This window comes from Hemiscyllium ocellatum, chromosome 17 (assembly GCF_020745735.1).
Source record: "Hemiscyllium ocellatum isolate sHemOce1 chromosome 17, sHemOce1.pat.X.cur, whole genome shotgun sequence".
Lineage (NCBI taxonomy): Eukaryota > Metazoa > Chordata > Chondrichthyes > Orectolobiformes > Hemiscylliidae > Hemiscyllium > Hemiscyllium ocellatum.
In genome coordinates this window covers 8989496-9004397 of record NC_083417.1, presented here as the reverse complement: position 1 = coordinate 9004397, position 14902 = coordinate 8989496, and the positions used below count along the sequence as shown (strand labels likewise).

Sequence of the window (14902 nt, the reverse complement as noted above, 5' to 3'; positions counted from 1 at the left end):
AGACCTGGAGCGGGGAGCAGAGCGCACTCTGAGTGAGACCTGGAGCGGGGAGCAGAGCGGACTCGGAGTGAGACCTGGAGCGGGGAGCAGAGCGCACTCGGAGTGAGAAATGGAGCTGGAGCAGAGCGCACTCGGAGTGAGACCTGGAGCGGGGAGCAGAGCGCACTCGGAGTGAGACCTGGAGCGGGGAGCAGAGCGGACTCGGAGTGAGACCTGGAGCGGGGAGCAGAGCGCACTCGGAGTGAGACATGGAGCTGGAGCAGAGCGCACTCGGAGTGAGACCTGGAGCGGGGATCAGAGCGCACTCGGGGTAAGATGTGGAGCTGGAGCAGAGCGCTCTCGGGTTGTGACCTGGAGTGGGGATCAGAGGACATTAGAGCCATGATCTGGAGAGCAAATCAGACACTGCTTGGGCCAACACCTGGAGCGGGAATCAGAGCGTGATCTATCCGAGACCAGGAGTGGAAATCAGAGCGTACTTGGGGTGAGACCTGGAGCAGGAGCAGAGCGTGCTCGGGGTGAGACCTGGAGGGGGGATCAGAGGACATTAGAGCCGGGATCTGGAGAGGAAATCAGACTCTGCTTTGGGTGACACCTGGAGCGGGAATCAGGGCGTGATCTATCCGAGACCAGGAGTGGAAACCAGAGCGTGCTCGGGCCGAGACATGGAGCAGGAGCAGAACACACTCAGGGTGAGACTTGGAGCGGGGAGCAGAGTGCACTCGGATTGAGACCTGGAACAGGGAGCAGAGCGGAATCGGTGTGAGACCTGGAGAGGGGAGCAGAGCGTGCTCGGGGTGAGACGTGGAGCGGGGAGCAGAGCGTGCTCGGGGTGAGACCTGGAGCGGGGAGCAGAGTGTGCTCGGGGTGAGACCTGGGGCGGGGAGCAGAGCATGCTCGGGGTGAGACCTGGAGCGGGGATCAGAGGACATTAGAGCCATGATCTGGAGAGGAAATCAGACTCTGCTTGGGCTGACACCAGGAGTGGAAATCAGAGCGTGCTCGGGCCGAGACCTGGTGAGGGAATCAGAGAGGACACTCGGGGTGAGACGTGGAGCAGGGAGCAGAGCGCAATCGGTGTGAGACTTGGAGAGGGGAGCAGAGCGTGCTCGGGGTGAGACGTGGAGCGGGGAGCAGAGCGTGCTCGGGGTGAGACCTGGAGCAGGGAGCAGAGTGTGCTCGGGGTGAGACCTGGAGCAGGGAGCAGAGTGTGCTCGGGGTGAGACCTGGAGCGGGGAGCAGAGCATGCTCGGGGTGAGACCTGGAGAGGGGAGCAGAGCGTGCTCGGGGTGAGACCTGGAGCGGGAAGCAGAGCGTGCTCGGGGTGAGACCTGGGGCGGGGAGCAGAGCATGCTCGGGGTGAGACCTGGAGTGGGGATCAGAGCGCACTCGGGCTACGATGTGGAGCTGGAGCAGAGCGCTCTCGGGACGTGACCTGGAGCGGGGATTAGAGGACATTAAAGCCAGGATCTGGAGAGGAAATCAGACTCTGCTTGGGCCGACACCTGGAGCGGGAATCAGAGCGTGATCTATCCGAGACCAGGAGTGGAAACCAGAGCGTGCTCGGGCCAAGACCTGGTGAGGGAATCAGGGAGGACACTCGGGGTGAGACCTGGAGCATGGAGCAGAGTGAACTCGGATTGAGACCTGGAGCGGGGAGCAGAGCGTTATCGGGATGAGACCTGGAGCGGGGAGCTGAGCGCACTCGGAGTGAGACCTGGAGCGGGGAGTAGAGCGTGCTTGGAGTGAGACCTGGAGCGGGCGCAGAGGACATTCGGCCCGGGATCTGGAGAGCAGATCAGACTGTGCTTGGGGCGAAACCTGGAGTGGGAATCAGAGCGCGATCTATCCGAGACCAGGAGTGGAAATCCGAGGGTACTTGGCCGAGACTTGGAGCGGGAATCAGAGCACACTCGGGGTGAGACCTGGAGCAGGGAGCAGAGCATGCTCGGGGTGAGACCTAGAGCGGGGAGCAGCGCGCACCCGGGGTGGGACCTGGAGATCGAGCAGAGAGCACTCGGGGCGAGACCTGGAGCGGGGAGCAGAGCGCACTCGGAGTGAGACCTGGAGTGGGGATCAGAGCGCACTCGGGGTAAGGTGTGGAGCTGGAGCAGGGATCAGAGGACATTAGAGCTAGGATCAGGAGAGGAAATCAGACTTTGCTTGGGGTGACACCTGGAGCGGGAATCAGAGCGTGATCTATCCGAGACCAGGAGTGGAAAACAGCGTGCTCGGGGTGAGACCTGGAGCAGGATCAGAGCGCACTCGGGGTGTGACCTGGAGTGGGGAGCAGAGCGAACTCAGGGTGACAGCTGGAGTGGGGATCAGAGCGCACTCGGAGTGAGACCTGGGGCGGGGAGCAGAGCGCACTCAGAGTGAGACATGGAGCTGGAGCAGAGCGCACTCGGAGTGAGACCTGGAGCGGGGAGCAGAGCACACTCGGAGTGAGACCTGGAGTGGGGATCAGAGCGCACTCGGGGTAAGATGTGGAGCTGGAGCAGAACGCTCTCGGGATGTGACCTGGAGCGGGGATCATAGCGTGCTCGGAGTGAGACCTGGAGTGGGGATCAGAGCGCACTCGGGGTAAGATGTGGAGCTGGAGCAGAACGCTCTCGGGATGTGACCTGGAGCGGGGATCATAGCGTGCTTGGAGTGAGACCTGGAGCGGGCGCAGAGGACATTCGGCCCGGGATCTGGAGAGCAAATCAGACTGTGCTTGGGGCGAAACCTGGAGTGGGAATCAGAGCGCGATCTATCCGAGACCAGGAGTGGAAATCCGAGGGTACTTGGCCGAGACTTGGAGCGGGAATCAGAGCACACTCGGGGTGAGACCTGGAGCAGGGAGCAGAGCATGCTCGGGGTGAGACCTAGAGCGGGGAGCAGCGCGCACCCGGGGTGAGACCTGGAGATCGAGCAGAGAGCACTCGGGGCGAGACCTGGAGCGGGGAGCAGAGCGCACTCGGAGTGAGACCTGGAGTGGGGATCAGAGCGCACTCGGGGTAAGATGTGGAGCTGGAGCAGGGATCAGAGGACATTAGAGCTAGGATCAGGAGAGGAAATCAGACTTTGCTTGGGGTGACACCTGGAGCGGGAATCAGAACGTGATCTATCCGAGACCAGGAGTGGAAAACAGTGTACTTGGGCCGAGACTTGGAGCGGAAATCAGAGCACACTCGGGCCGAGACCTGGAGTGGGGAGCAGAGCACACTAGGGATGACACCTGGATCGGGGGGGCAGAACGTTATCGGGGTGAGAACTGGAGCGGGGAGCAGAGCGGTCTCGGGGTGATAGCTGGAGCGGGGAGCAGAGCGATCTCGGGGTGAGACCTGGAGCGGGGAGCAGACCGCACTCGGAGTGAGACCTGGAGCGGGGAGCAGAGCGCACTCGGAGTGAGACATGGAGCTGGAGCAGAGCGCACTCGGAGTGAGACCTGGAGTGGGGATCAGAGCGCACTCGGGGTAAGATGTGGAGCTGGAGCAGAGCGCTCTCGGGATGTGACCTGGAGCGGGGATCAGAGCGTGCTCGGGGTGAGACCTGGAGTGGGGAGCAGAGCGTGCTCGGGGTGAGACCTGGAGCGGGGATCAGAGGACATTAGAGCCGGGATCTGGAGAGGAAATCAGACTCTGCTTTGGGTGACACCTGGAGCGGGAATCAGAGCGTGATCTATCCGAGACCAGGAGTGGGGAGCAGAGCACACTCGGAGTGAGACCTGGAGTGGGGATCAGAGCGCACTCGGGGTAAGATGTGGAGCTGGAGCAGAGCGCTCTCGGGATGTGACCTGGAGCGGGGATCAGAGCGTGCTCGGGGTGAGACCTGGAGTGGGGAGCAGAGCGTGCTCGGGGTGAGATCTGGAGTGGGGAGCAGAGCGTGCTCGGGCCGAGACCTGGTGAGGGAATCAGAGAGGACACTCTGGGTGAGACCTGGAGCATTGAGCAGAGTGAACTCGGATTGAGACCTGGAGCGGGAATCAGAGCGTAATCGGGATGAGACCTGGAGCAGGGAGCAGAGCGCACTCGGAGTGAGACCTGGAGAGGGGAGCAGAGCGCACTCGGAGTGAGACCTGGAGCGGGGAGCAGAGCATGCTCGGGTGAGACCTGGAGCGGGGAGCAGAGCGCACTCGGGGTGAGACCTAGAGCGGGGAGCAGAGCATGCTCGGGGTGAGATATGGAGCGTGAAGCAGAGCGCACTCGGAGTGAGACCTGGAGTGGGGATTAGAGCGCACTCGGGGTAAGACGTGGAGCTGGAGCAGAGCGTGCTCGGGATGTGACCTGGAGCGGGAATCAGAGGACATTAGAGCCAGGATCTGGAGAGCAAATCAGACTCTGCTCGGGCCAACACCCGGAGCGGGAATCAGAGCGTGATCTATCCGAGACCAGGAGTGGAAATCAGAGCGTGCTCGGGGTGAGACCTGGAGCAGGAGCAGAGCGTGCTCGGGGTGAGACCTGGAGCAGGAGCAGAGCGTGCTTGGAGTGAGACCTGGGGCGGGGAGCAGAGGACATTCGGCCCGGGATCTGGAGAGCAAATCAGACTGTGCTTGGGGCGAGACCAGGAGTGGAAATCAGAGCGTGCTCGGGCCGAGACTTGGAGCGGGAATCAGAGCACACTCACGGTGAGACCTGGAGCTGGGAATCAGAGCGTGCTTGGGGCGAGACCTGGAGCGGGGAGCAAAGGACATTTGGTCCGGGATCTGGAGAGGAAATCAGACTTTGCTTGGGGTGACACCCAGAGCGGGAATCAGAGCGCGATCTATCCGAGACCAGGAGTGGAAATCAGAGTGTGCTCGGGGTGAGACCTGGAGCAGGAGCAGAGCGCACTCAGGGTGAGACTTGGAGCGGGGAGCAGAGCGCACTCGGGTTGAGACCTGGAGCAGGGAGCAGAGCGAGCTCGGGGTGAGACCTGGAGCGGGGTGCAGAGCGCATTCGGTGTGAGACCTGGAGCGGGGAGCAGAGCGCACTCGGGGTAAGATGTGGAGCTGGAGCAGAGCGCTCTCGGGATGTGACCTGGAGCGGGGATCAGAGGACATTAGTGCCGGGATCTGGAGAGGAAATCAGACTCTGCTTGGGCTGACACCAGGAGTGGAAATCAGAGCGTGCTCGGGCCGAGACCTGGTGAGGGAATCAGAGAGGACACTCGGTCCGAGACCTGGAGCAGGAGCAGAGCGTGCTTGGAGTGATACCTGGAGAGGGGAGCAGAGGACATTCGGCCAGGGATCTGGAGAGCAAATCAGACTGTGCTTTGGGCGAAACCTGGAGCGGGAATCAGAGCGTGATCTATCCAAGACCAGGAGTGGAAAACAGAGCGTACTTGGGCCGAGACCTGGAGCGGGAATCAGAGCACACTCGGGCCGAGACCAGGAGCGGGGAGCAGAGCGCACTAGGGATGTGACCTGGAGTGGGAATCAGAGCATGCTCGGGGTGAGACCTGGACTGGGGAGCAGAGAGCACTCGGGGTGAGACCTGGAGCGGGGAGCAGAGCGCACTCGGTCTGAGACCTGGAGCGGGAATCAGGTTGCAAGCAGGCTGAGACCTGGAGCGGGGAGCAGTATGCACAAGGACCAAGACCCAGAGCGGGAATCAGAGAGGGCTCGGTCCGAGACCTGGAACGAGGAGCAGAGCGCACTAGGGATAAGACCTGGAGCGGGTAGCAGAGCGTGCTCGGGGTGAGACCTGGAGCGGGGAGCAGAGGACTTTCGGCCCGAGGTCTGGAGACCAAATCATACTGTGCTTGGGCGAAACCTGGAGCGGGAATCAGAGCGTGATCTATCGGAGACCAGGAGTGGAAACCAGAGCGTGCTTGGGTGAGACCTGGAGTGGGAAGCAGAGCGCGATCTATCCGAGACCAGGAGTGGAAATCAGAGCGTGCTCGGGCCGAGTCCTGGTGAGGGAATCAGAGAGGACATTCGGGGTGAGACCTGGAGCGGGGAGCAGAGCGTAATCGGGGTGAGATCTGGAGCAGGGAGCTGAGCGCACACGGGTGACACCTGGAGCAGGAATCAGAGCATGCTCGGAGTGAGACCTGGAGGAGGGCGCAGAGTGCATTCGCGCCGAGACCTGGCGCGGGAATCAGGTTGCAAGCAGGCCGAAACCTGGAGTGGGGAGCAGTGTGCACAAGGACCAAGACCCAGAGCGGGAATCAGAGAGGACTCGGTCCAAGACCTGGAGCGGGGAGCAGAGAGCACCCGAGGTGAGACCTGGAGCAGGAGCAGAGCCCACTCGGGGTGAGACCTGGAGCGGGGAGCAGAGGACATTCGGGGTGAGACCTGGAGCGGGGACCAGATCGCACTTGGTGTGTGTCCTGGAGCGGGGAGCAGAGCGTGCTCGGGGTGAGAACTGGAGCGGGAATCAGAGCGTGCTCAGCTCGAGACCTGGAACGGGGAGCAGAGCGTAATCGGGGTGAGACCTGGAGCAGGGAGCAGAGCATGCTCGGGGTGAGACCTGGAGTGGGGATCAGAGAGCACTCGGGGTGAGACCTGGAGCGGGGATCAGAGCGCACTCGGAGTGAGACCTGGAGCGGGGAGCAGAGTGCACTCGTGGTGAGACCTGGAGCAGGGAGCAGAGCGTTATCGGGGTGAGACCTGGAGCGGGGAGCAGAGCGCACTTGGGGTGAGACCTGGAGTGTGGAGCAGAGGACATTAGGGCCGGGATCTGGAGAGCAATTCAGACTTTACTTAGGGTGACACCTGGAGCGGGAATCAGAGCGCGATCGGTCCGAGACCTAGTGCAGGGAATCATGTTGCAAGCAGGCTGACACCTGGAGCGGGGAGCAGTGTGCACAAGGACCAAGACCCAGAGCAGGTATTCAGAGAGGGCTCGGTCCGAGACCTGGAGCGGGGAGCAGAGCGTTCTCGGGGTGAGACTTGGAGAAGGGAGCAGAGGACATTAGGGCCAGGATCTGGAGAGCAAATCAGACATTGCTTGGGGCGACACCTGGAGTGGAAATCAGAGAGCGATCTATCCGAGACCTGGAATGGAAACCAGAGCATGCTTTTGGTGAGACCTGGAGCAGGAGCAGAGCGAGCTCGGGGTGACACCTGGAGCAGGAATCAGAGTGCACTCGGGCCGAGACCTGGAGCGGGGATCAGAGCGTGCTCGGACTGAGACCTGGAGCGGGGATCAGAGCGAGCTCGGACTGAGACCTGGAGGAGGGCGCAGAGAGCACTCGCGCAGAGACCTGGAGCGGGAATCAGGTTGCAAGCAGGCTGAGACCTGGAGCGGGGAGCAGTGTGCACAAGGACCAAGACCCAGAGAGGGTATTCAGAGAGGGATCGGTCCGAGACCTGGAGCGGGGAGCAGAGCATTCTCGGGGTGAGACCTGGAGAGGGGAAGCAGAGGACATTAGGGCCAGGATTAGATTAGATTAGATTTTAGATTAGATTACCTACAGTGTGGAAACAGGCCCTTCGGCCCAACAAGTCCACACCGACCCGCCGAAGCGCAACCCACCCATACCCCTACATTATCCCTTACCCCTCACCTAACACTACGGGCAATTTAGAATGGCCAATTCACCTGACCCGCACATCTTTGGACTGTGAGAGGAAACCGGAGCACCCGGAGGAAACCCACGCAGACACGGGGAGAACGTGCAAACTCCACACAGTCAGTCGCCTGAGTTGGGAATTGAACCCGGGTCTCCAGGCGCTGTGAGGCAGCAGTGTGCCACCGTGCCGCCCATTTGATCTGGAGATCAAATCAGACACTGCTTGGGGCGACACCTGGAGTGGAAATCAGAGCGTGCTCGGGGTGAGACCTGGAGCGGGGAGCAGAGTGTGCTCAGGCCGAGACCTGGAGCGGGAATCAGGTTGCAAGCAGGCTGAGACCTGGAGCGGGGAGCAGTGTGCACTCAGGCTGAGACCTGGAGCGGGGAGCAGTGTGCACAAGGATCAAGACCCAGAGCGGGAATCAGAGAGGGCTCGGTCCGAGACCTGGAGCAGGAGCACAGCGTGCTCGGGCCGGGACCTGGAGCGGGAATCATGTTGCAAGCAGGCTGTGACCTGGAGTGGGGAGCAGAGCGTGCTCATACCGAGACCTGGAGCGGGGAGCAGAGCGCACTCGGGCTGAGACCTGGAGCGGGGAGCAGAGTGTGCTCATACCGAGACCTGAAGCGGGGAGCAGAGTGCCCTCAGGGCGAGAATTGGAGCAGGGAGCAGCGCGTTCTCGGTGTGAGACCTGGAGCGGGGAGCAGAGTGTGCTCAGGGTGAGACCTGGAGCGGGGAGCAGAGCGCACTCGGAGTGAGACCTGGAGCGGGGAGCAGAGCGCACTCGGGGTGAGACCTGGAGTGGGGAGTAGAGCGCACTCGGGGTGAGACCAGGAGCGGGGAGCAGAGCACGCTCGGGGTGAGACCTGGAGCGGGGAGCAGCGCGTGCTCAGGGCGAGACCTGGAGCAGGGAGCAGCGCGTTCTCGGTGTGAGACCTGGAGCGGGGAGCAGAGCGCACTCGGGGTGAGACGTGGTGCGGGGAGCAGAGCGTGCTCGGGGTGAGACCTGGAGCGGGGAACAGAGCGTGCTCGGGGTGAGACCTGGAGTGGGGAGCAGAGTGTGCTTGGAGTGAGACCTGGAGCGGGGAGCATAGGACATTAGGGCCGGGATCTGGAGAGCAAATCAGACTCTGCTTGGGCCGACACCTGGAGCGGGAATCAGAGCGTTCTTGGGGTGAGATCTGGAGCAGGTGCAGAGCTTGCTCTGGGTGAGACCTGGAGCGGGAATCAGAGGTCACTCGGAATGAGACCTGGAGCGGGAATCAGAGCATGCTCGGAGTGAGACCTGGAGGAGGGCGCAGAGTGCATTCGCGTCGAGACCTGGCGCGGGAATCAGGTTGCAAGCAGGCCGAGACCTGGAGTGGGGAGCAGTGTGCACAAGGACCAAGACCCAGAGTGGGAATCAGAGAGGGCTCGGTCCAAGACTTGGAGCGGGGAGCAGAGAGCACCCGAGGTGAGACCTGGAGCAGGAGCAGAGCCCACTCGGGGTGAGACCTGGAGCGGGGAGCAGAGCGAACTCGGGGTGAGACCTGGAGCGGGGAGCAGAGCGTGCTCGGGCCGAGAACTGGAGCGGGAATCAGAGCGCACTCGGGGTGAGACCTGGAGCGGGGAGCAGAGCGTGCTCGGGGTGAGACCTGGAGCGGGAATCAGAGCGCACTCGGGGTGAGACCTGGAGCGGGGAGCAGAGCGCGCTCGGGCCGAGACCTGGAACGGGCAGTACTGGGCACCCAGGCCGAGACCCAGAACGGGAATCCGAGCATGCTCGTTTCGAGACCTGGAATCGGGAGCAGAGTGTGCTCGGTCTGAGTACTGGAGCGGGGAGCAGAGCGCACTCGGGGTGAGATCTGGAGCAGGGAACAGAGCGTGCTCAGGGCGAGACCTGGAGCATGGAGCAGCGCGTTATCGGTACGAGACCTGGAGCGGGATTCAGAACGTGCTTGGGATGAGACCTGGAGCGGGGAACAGAGCGTGCTTGGGATGAGACCTGGAGTGGGGAGCACAGCGTGGTCGGGTTCAGACCTGGAGCTGGGAGCAGAGTGTGCTCGGGCCGAGACCTGGAGCGGGATTCAGAGCGCACTCGGGGTGAGACCTGGAGCGGGGAGTACTGGGCACCCAAGCTGAGACCCAGAACGGGAATGAGAGCGTGCTCGGTCAGAGTCCTGGAGCAGGGAGCAGAGCGTGCTCGGGGTGAGACCTGGAGCGGGGAGTAGAGCGTGCTCGGGCCGAGACCTGGAGTGGGGAACAGAGCGTGGTCAGGTTCAGACCTGGAGCTGGATTCAGAACGTGCTTGGGATGAAACCTGGAGCGGGATTCGGAGCGCACCCGGGGTGAGACCTGGAGCGGGGAGCAGAGCGTGCTCAGGCCGGGACCAAGAGCGGGGAGCAGAGCGTGCTTGGGATGGGACCTGGAACGGGCAGTACTGGGCATCCAAGCCGAGACCCAGAATGGGAATCTGAGCGTGCTCGTTTCGAGACCTGGAATCGGGAGCAGAGCGTGCTCGGTCTGAGTACTGGAGCAGGGAGCAGAGCATGCTCAGGCCGAGACCTGGAGCGGGATTCAGAGCGCACTCAGGGTGAGACCTGGAGTGTGGAGCAGAGGACATTTGGGCCGGGATCTGGAGAGCAAATCAGACTCTGCTTGGGGTGACACCAGGAGTGGAAATCAAAGCGTGCTCGGAGATAAGACCTGGAGTGGGAATCAGAGCGTGCTCGGTGTGAGACCTGGAGCGGGGAGCAGAGCGTGCTCGGGGTGAGACCTGGAGCGGGATTCACAGCGTCCGCGGGCCGGGACCTGGAGCTGGGAGCAGAGCGTGCTCAGGGCGAGACCTAGAGAGGGGCGCCGAGTGCATTTGGGGTGAGACCTGGAGCGGGGAGCAGAGGACTCTCGGGGTGAGACCTGGACCGGGGAGCGGAACGTGCTTGGTGTGAAACCTGGAGCGGGATTCAGAGCTTGCACGGGGTGAGACCTGGAGTGGGAAGCAGAGCGTGCTCGGTGTGAGACCTGGAGCGGGGAGTACTGGACACTCAGGCCGAGACCCAGAACGGGAATTAGAGCGTGCTCGGTGTGAGACCTGGAGCGGGGAGTACTGGACACTCAGGCCGAGACCCAGAACGGGAATTAGAGCGTGCTCGGTGTGAGACCTGGAGCGGGGAGTACTGGACACTCAGGCCGAGACCCAGTACGGGAATTAGAGCGTGCTCGGGCCGAGACCTGGAGCGTGGAGCAGTGCGCACTCGGTTTGAGACCTGGAGCGGGGAGCAGAGAGAGTACCAAAGCGGGCAGCAGACAGAGTACCGGAGCGGGCAGCAGAGACAGTCCCGGAGCGGGGAGCAGAGACAGTCCCGGAGCGGGGAGCAGAGTGAGTCTCGGAGCGGGGAACAGAGAGAGTCCTGGCTCGTGGACCAAAGAGAGTCCCGGAGCGGGGAGCAGAGAGAGTCCCGGAGCGGGGAACAGAGTGAGTCTCGGAGCAGGGCACAGAGTGAGTCCCGGAGCGGGGAGCAGAGTGAGTCCTGGAGCGGGAGCAGAGAGTGTCCCGGAGTGGGGAGCAGAGTGCATTCCGGAGCGGGGAACAGAGACTGTCCCGGAGCGGGGAGCAGAGAGAGTCCCAGAGCGGGGATCAGAGTGTGTCCCGGAGCGGGGAACAGTGTGTGTCCCGGAGCGTGGAACAGAGAGAATCCCGGAGCGGGGAGCAGAGAGAGTCCCGGAGTGGGGAACAGTGAGAGTCCCGGAGCGGGGAGCTGAGTATGTCCTGGAGTGGGGTACAGAGAGAGTCCCGGAGCCGGGAGCAGAGAGAGTCCCGGAGCAGGGCGCAGAGAGAGTCTCAGAGCGGGGAGCAGAGAGAGTCCCGGAGCGGAGAGCAGAGAGAGTCCCGGAGCGGGGAACAAAGACAGTCCCGGAGCGGGGAGCAAAGAGAGTCCTGGTGCGGGAAGCAGAGTGAGTCCCGGAGTGTGGAGCAGAGTGAGTTCCGGAGTGGGGAACAGAGAGAATCCCGGAGCGCGGAACAGAGACAGTCCCAGATCGGGGAGCAGAGAGTGTCCCGGAGCGGGGAGCAGAGAGTGTCCCGGAGCGGGGAGAAGAGAGATTGCCGGAGCAGGGAGCAGAGTGAATCTCGGAGCGGGGAGCAGAGAGAGTCTCGGAGCAGGGAGCAGAGTGAGTCTCGAAGCGGGGAACAGAGTGAATCTCGGAGAGGGGAACAGAGTGAGTCTCGGAGCGGGGAACAGAGTGAATCTCGGAGAGGGGAACAGAGTGAGTCTCGGAGCGGGGAACAGAGTGAGTCTCGAAGCGGGGAGCAGAGAGATTCTCGAAGCGGGGAGCAGAGTGAATCTCGGAGCAGGGAACAGAGTGAGTCTCGAATTGGGGAACAGAGTGAGTCTCGAAGCGGGGAACAGAGTGAATCTCGGAGAGGGGAACAGAGTGAGTCTCGGAGCGGGGAACAGAGTGAGTCTCGAAGCGGGGAGCAGAGAGATTCTCGAAGCGGGGAGCAGAGTGAATCTCGGAGCAGGGAACAGAGTGAGTCTCGAATTGGGGAACAGAGTGAATCTCGGAGCGGGGAACAGAGTGAGTCTCGAAGCGGGGAACAGAGTGAATCTCGGAGCGCGGAGCAGAATGAATCTCAGAGCGGGGAACAGAGTGATCCTGGAGTAGGGAGCAGAGAGAGTCTCGGAGCGGGGAGCAGAGTCAATCTCGGAGCGGGGAGCAGAGAGAGTCCTGAACAGTGGCCAGCATGTGGAGACAGCTGGGCATCTTATTCTGACGCTGGCAGCATGGACTCGTTGGGAAAAAACGTAGGACTTGGCAACTTTTAGTCACTTTTTTTCTCATTCTGCACCTTTTAAACTCTCTATTCCTGTGCTAAGCTTTCTGTTTTACTATTTAAATTCTGTAATAACACCGAGTGTCTGTACCTCGGTACTCTGGACCTCAGTCTGTGCCAAGAGGTGACATGACATACTCTTCACTGAACTCACCCGAGTGCACATAACCGTAAAGGTTATTCTAATGAAAGCCAGATGCAATAAACCACTTCATGACCCATTTCTTGCCCTATATTGGTTCTACTTTGATCTATTTTGAATATCATGAAGGGAAGTCACCCAGAAGCTTAAAGTTCTAACACTAAAACTGGCCACCATGTTACATACTGGTTTCTGTAGCAATCACGGTGATGTTATGCCAAGCTTCTGTCTCTCTGTCCAGGGGTTTGGCCAGGGTTATTTTTCCATCATCAGCGTTAATGTTGAATAACCTTTCAAGGTCGGTATGCCGGTCGATTGAATACCTACAAAACCAAGAGATAGATTGCGTAACCAACATGCTCAACATACGCACCCCGAAAGAGGGTTTGGGGAAGGAACTTTATTTAGATCTTCAACAAGGTTGTGAAACAGGCAATTCTTGTTTCACCATCCATTAACAAACTCATCCAGGCTTTAAGTCATTAGGAAAAGGTCATTAGCAGGACTTATACACTTAGTGGTAAGGTCCTAGGGAGTGTTGCTGAACAAAGAGACCTTGGAGTGCAGGTTCATAGCTCCTTGAAAGTGGAGTCGCAGGTAGATAGGATAGTGAAGAAGGCGTTTGGTATGTTTTCCTTTATTGGTCAGAGTATTGAGTACAGGAGTTGGGACGTCATGTTGCGGCTGTACAGGACATTGGTTAGGACACTGTTGGAATATTGTGTGCAATTCTGGTCTCCTTCCTAATGGAAAGATATTGTGAAACTTGAATGGGTTCAGACAAGATTTACAAGACTGTTGCCAGGGTTGGTGGATCTGAGCTACAGGGAGAGGCTGAACAGGCTGGGGCTGTTTTTCCTGGAGCGCCGGAGGCTGAGGGTGACTTTATAGAGGTTTACAAAATTATGAGGGGCATGGATAGGATAAATAGACAAAGTCTTTTCCCTGGGATCGGGGAATCCAGAACTAGAGGGCGTAGGCTTAGGGTGAGAGGGGAAAGATATAAAAGAGACCTAAAGGGTAACTTTTTCACGCAGAGGATGGTACGTGTATGGAATGAGCTGCCAGAGGAAGTGGTGGAGGCTGGTACAATTGAAACATTTGAGAAGCATTTAGATGAGTATATGAATAGGAAGAGTTTGGAGGGATATGGGCCGGGTGCTGGCAGGTGGGACTAGATTGGGTTGGGATATCTGGTTGGCGTGGACAGGTTGGACCGAAGGGTCTGTTTCCGTGCTGTACATCTCTATGACTCCAAATCAAGAGATGTGTGATCTTCCCCTTTCCATTTTGTGGCCTCACCAAGTCTCAGACAGCTAATTAAATCGCTTTAGTTTTGGAATCACAATCATAATATGGCAGAGAGAGCATTAACAATCCCATACACAGGAAGGAGATATTGATCAGATAATCTGATTTTCGGATGTTGGGTGAGAAAGCACTATTGGCCAAGGCACTAGGAAGAGAACCCCCAGTATTCTTTGAAATAGTCTGTTTTTCCATCAGATGTTGAGATCAAGTAAGACTGTAATTTAAACATTTCAATATACCACCAACAAGGGCGTAGCCCATCAGTACCACACTGGGGCATGTCAGCCTGGATTAGAGTAATCCAATCTCTGACCTCCTGATACAGGTAAAATTGTTAGAGTGTTTTGCAGTAGGCTATGACTAACATCGGCTAAAACTATATCCACACACACACAGACACACACACACACACACACACACACACACACAAAACGAGTTTCTCTTCAAGACATGATGTTTCATTTCAAATTAGGTTGAGAAGTTTACATAGCTCATCAGTGTGTTGATAGTAGATTGACAGTGACCTTAGAAGAGCCCCATGCATCACCAAATGGATAAATAAATGTTGGTTGTTACTCAAGTGCCTCTCGCTACAGAGTGACAGATTGCTCGATACCTGCAGTTAGCATTTTTCAAATCTCCTTCAAAACTCAGCATGGTACAAGAATAATTTTGTTTTAAATTAGGTGAAACTTGGGTATTATCACTGGGAAGAAGAAAGGCAAACTCTTTGAGAGAGGTACATGAAACCATTTGCAGAAACAAAAAGGATTGTCAGCCCCTATTTATGATCATCTGAAGTGCTTCAGTTGCCTGTTTACAGAGGAGACACTTGTCTGCTATGAAAGGGATTTTTTCACATCTGTGTGCATTCTGTTGTACAACGAATGTCTTGGTTGAAGAGGTGAGAAAGGGGAGAGCGAAATGGCCTGCCCATACACTCCCCTCACCTCCAACCAGGGTCCCAGTCAGTCCTTCCAGGTGAGACTCCAGGGGAGGCCTGCCTCTCCTCTAACCTAGTTTACCGGTGCTCCCAATGTGGCCTTCTCTCTGTCAGTGAGACCTGACGTAGATTAGGTTTTGCAGGGTATCTTAGTTGGGTCTGAAATGGCCTGATGTCCCGGTCACTGTCCATTTCAATTCCCCCCTCCCACTCCCT

At 59.1% G+C, this 14902-nt stretch overlaps 1 protein-coding gene across 2 annotated transcripts in view; it reads right to left on the bottom strand.

The window, feature by feature from the left end:
* Positions 1-14902, bottom strand: part of LOC132823637 (cadherin-8-like) — a 299713-nt gene that overhangs the window by 69643 nt on the left and 215168 nt on the right. For both annotated transcript variants that reach the window (XM_060837572.1, XM_060837573.1), the window contains one exon: positions 12619-12755. In XM_060837572.1, the coding sequence (XP_060693555.1) occupies positions 12619-12755 (137 nt within the window). The remainder of the gene's footprint in view (positions 1-12618; positions 12756-14902) is intronic.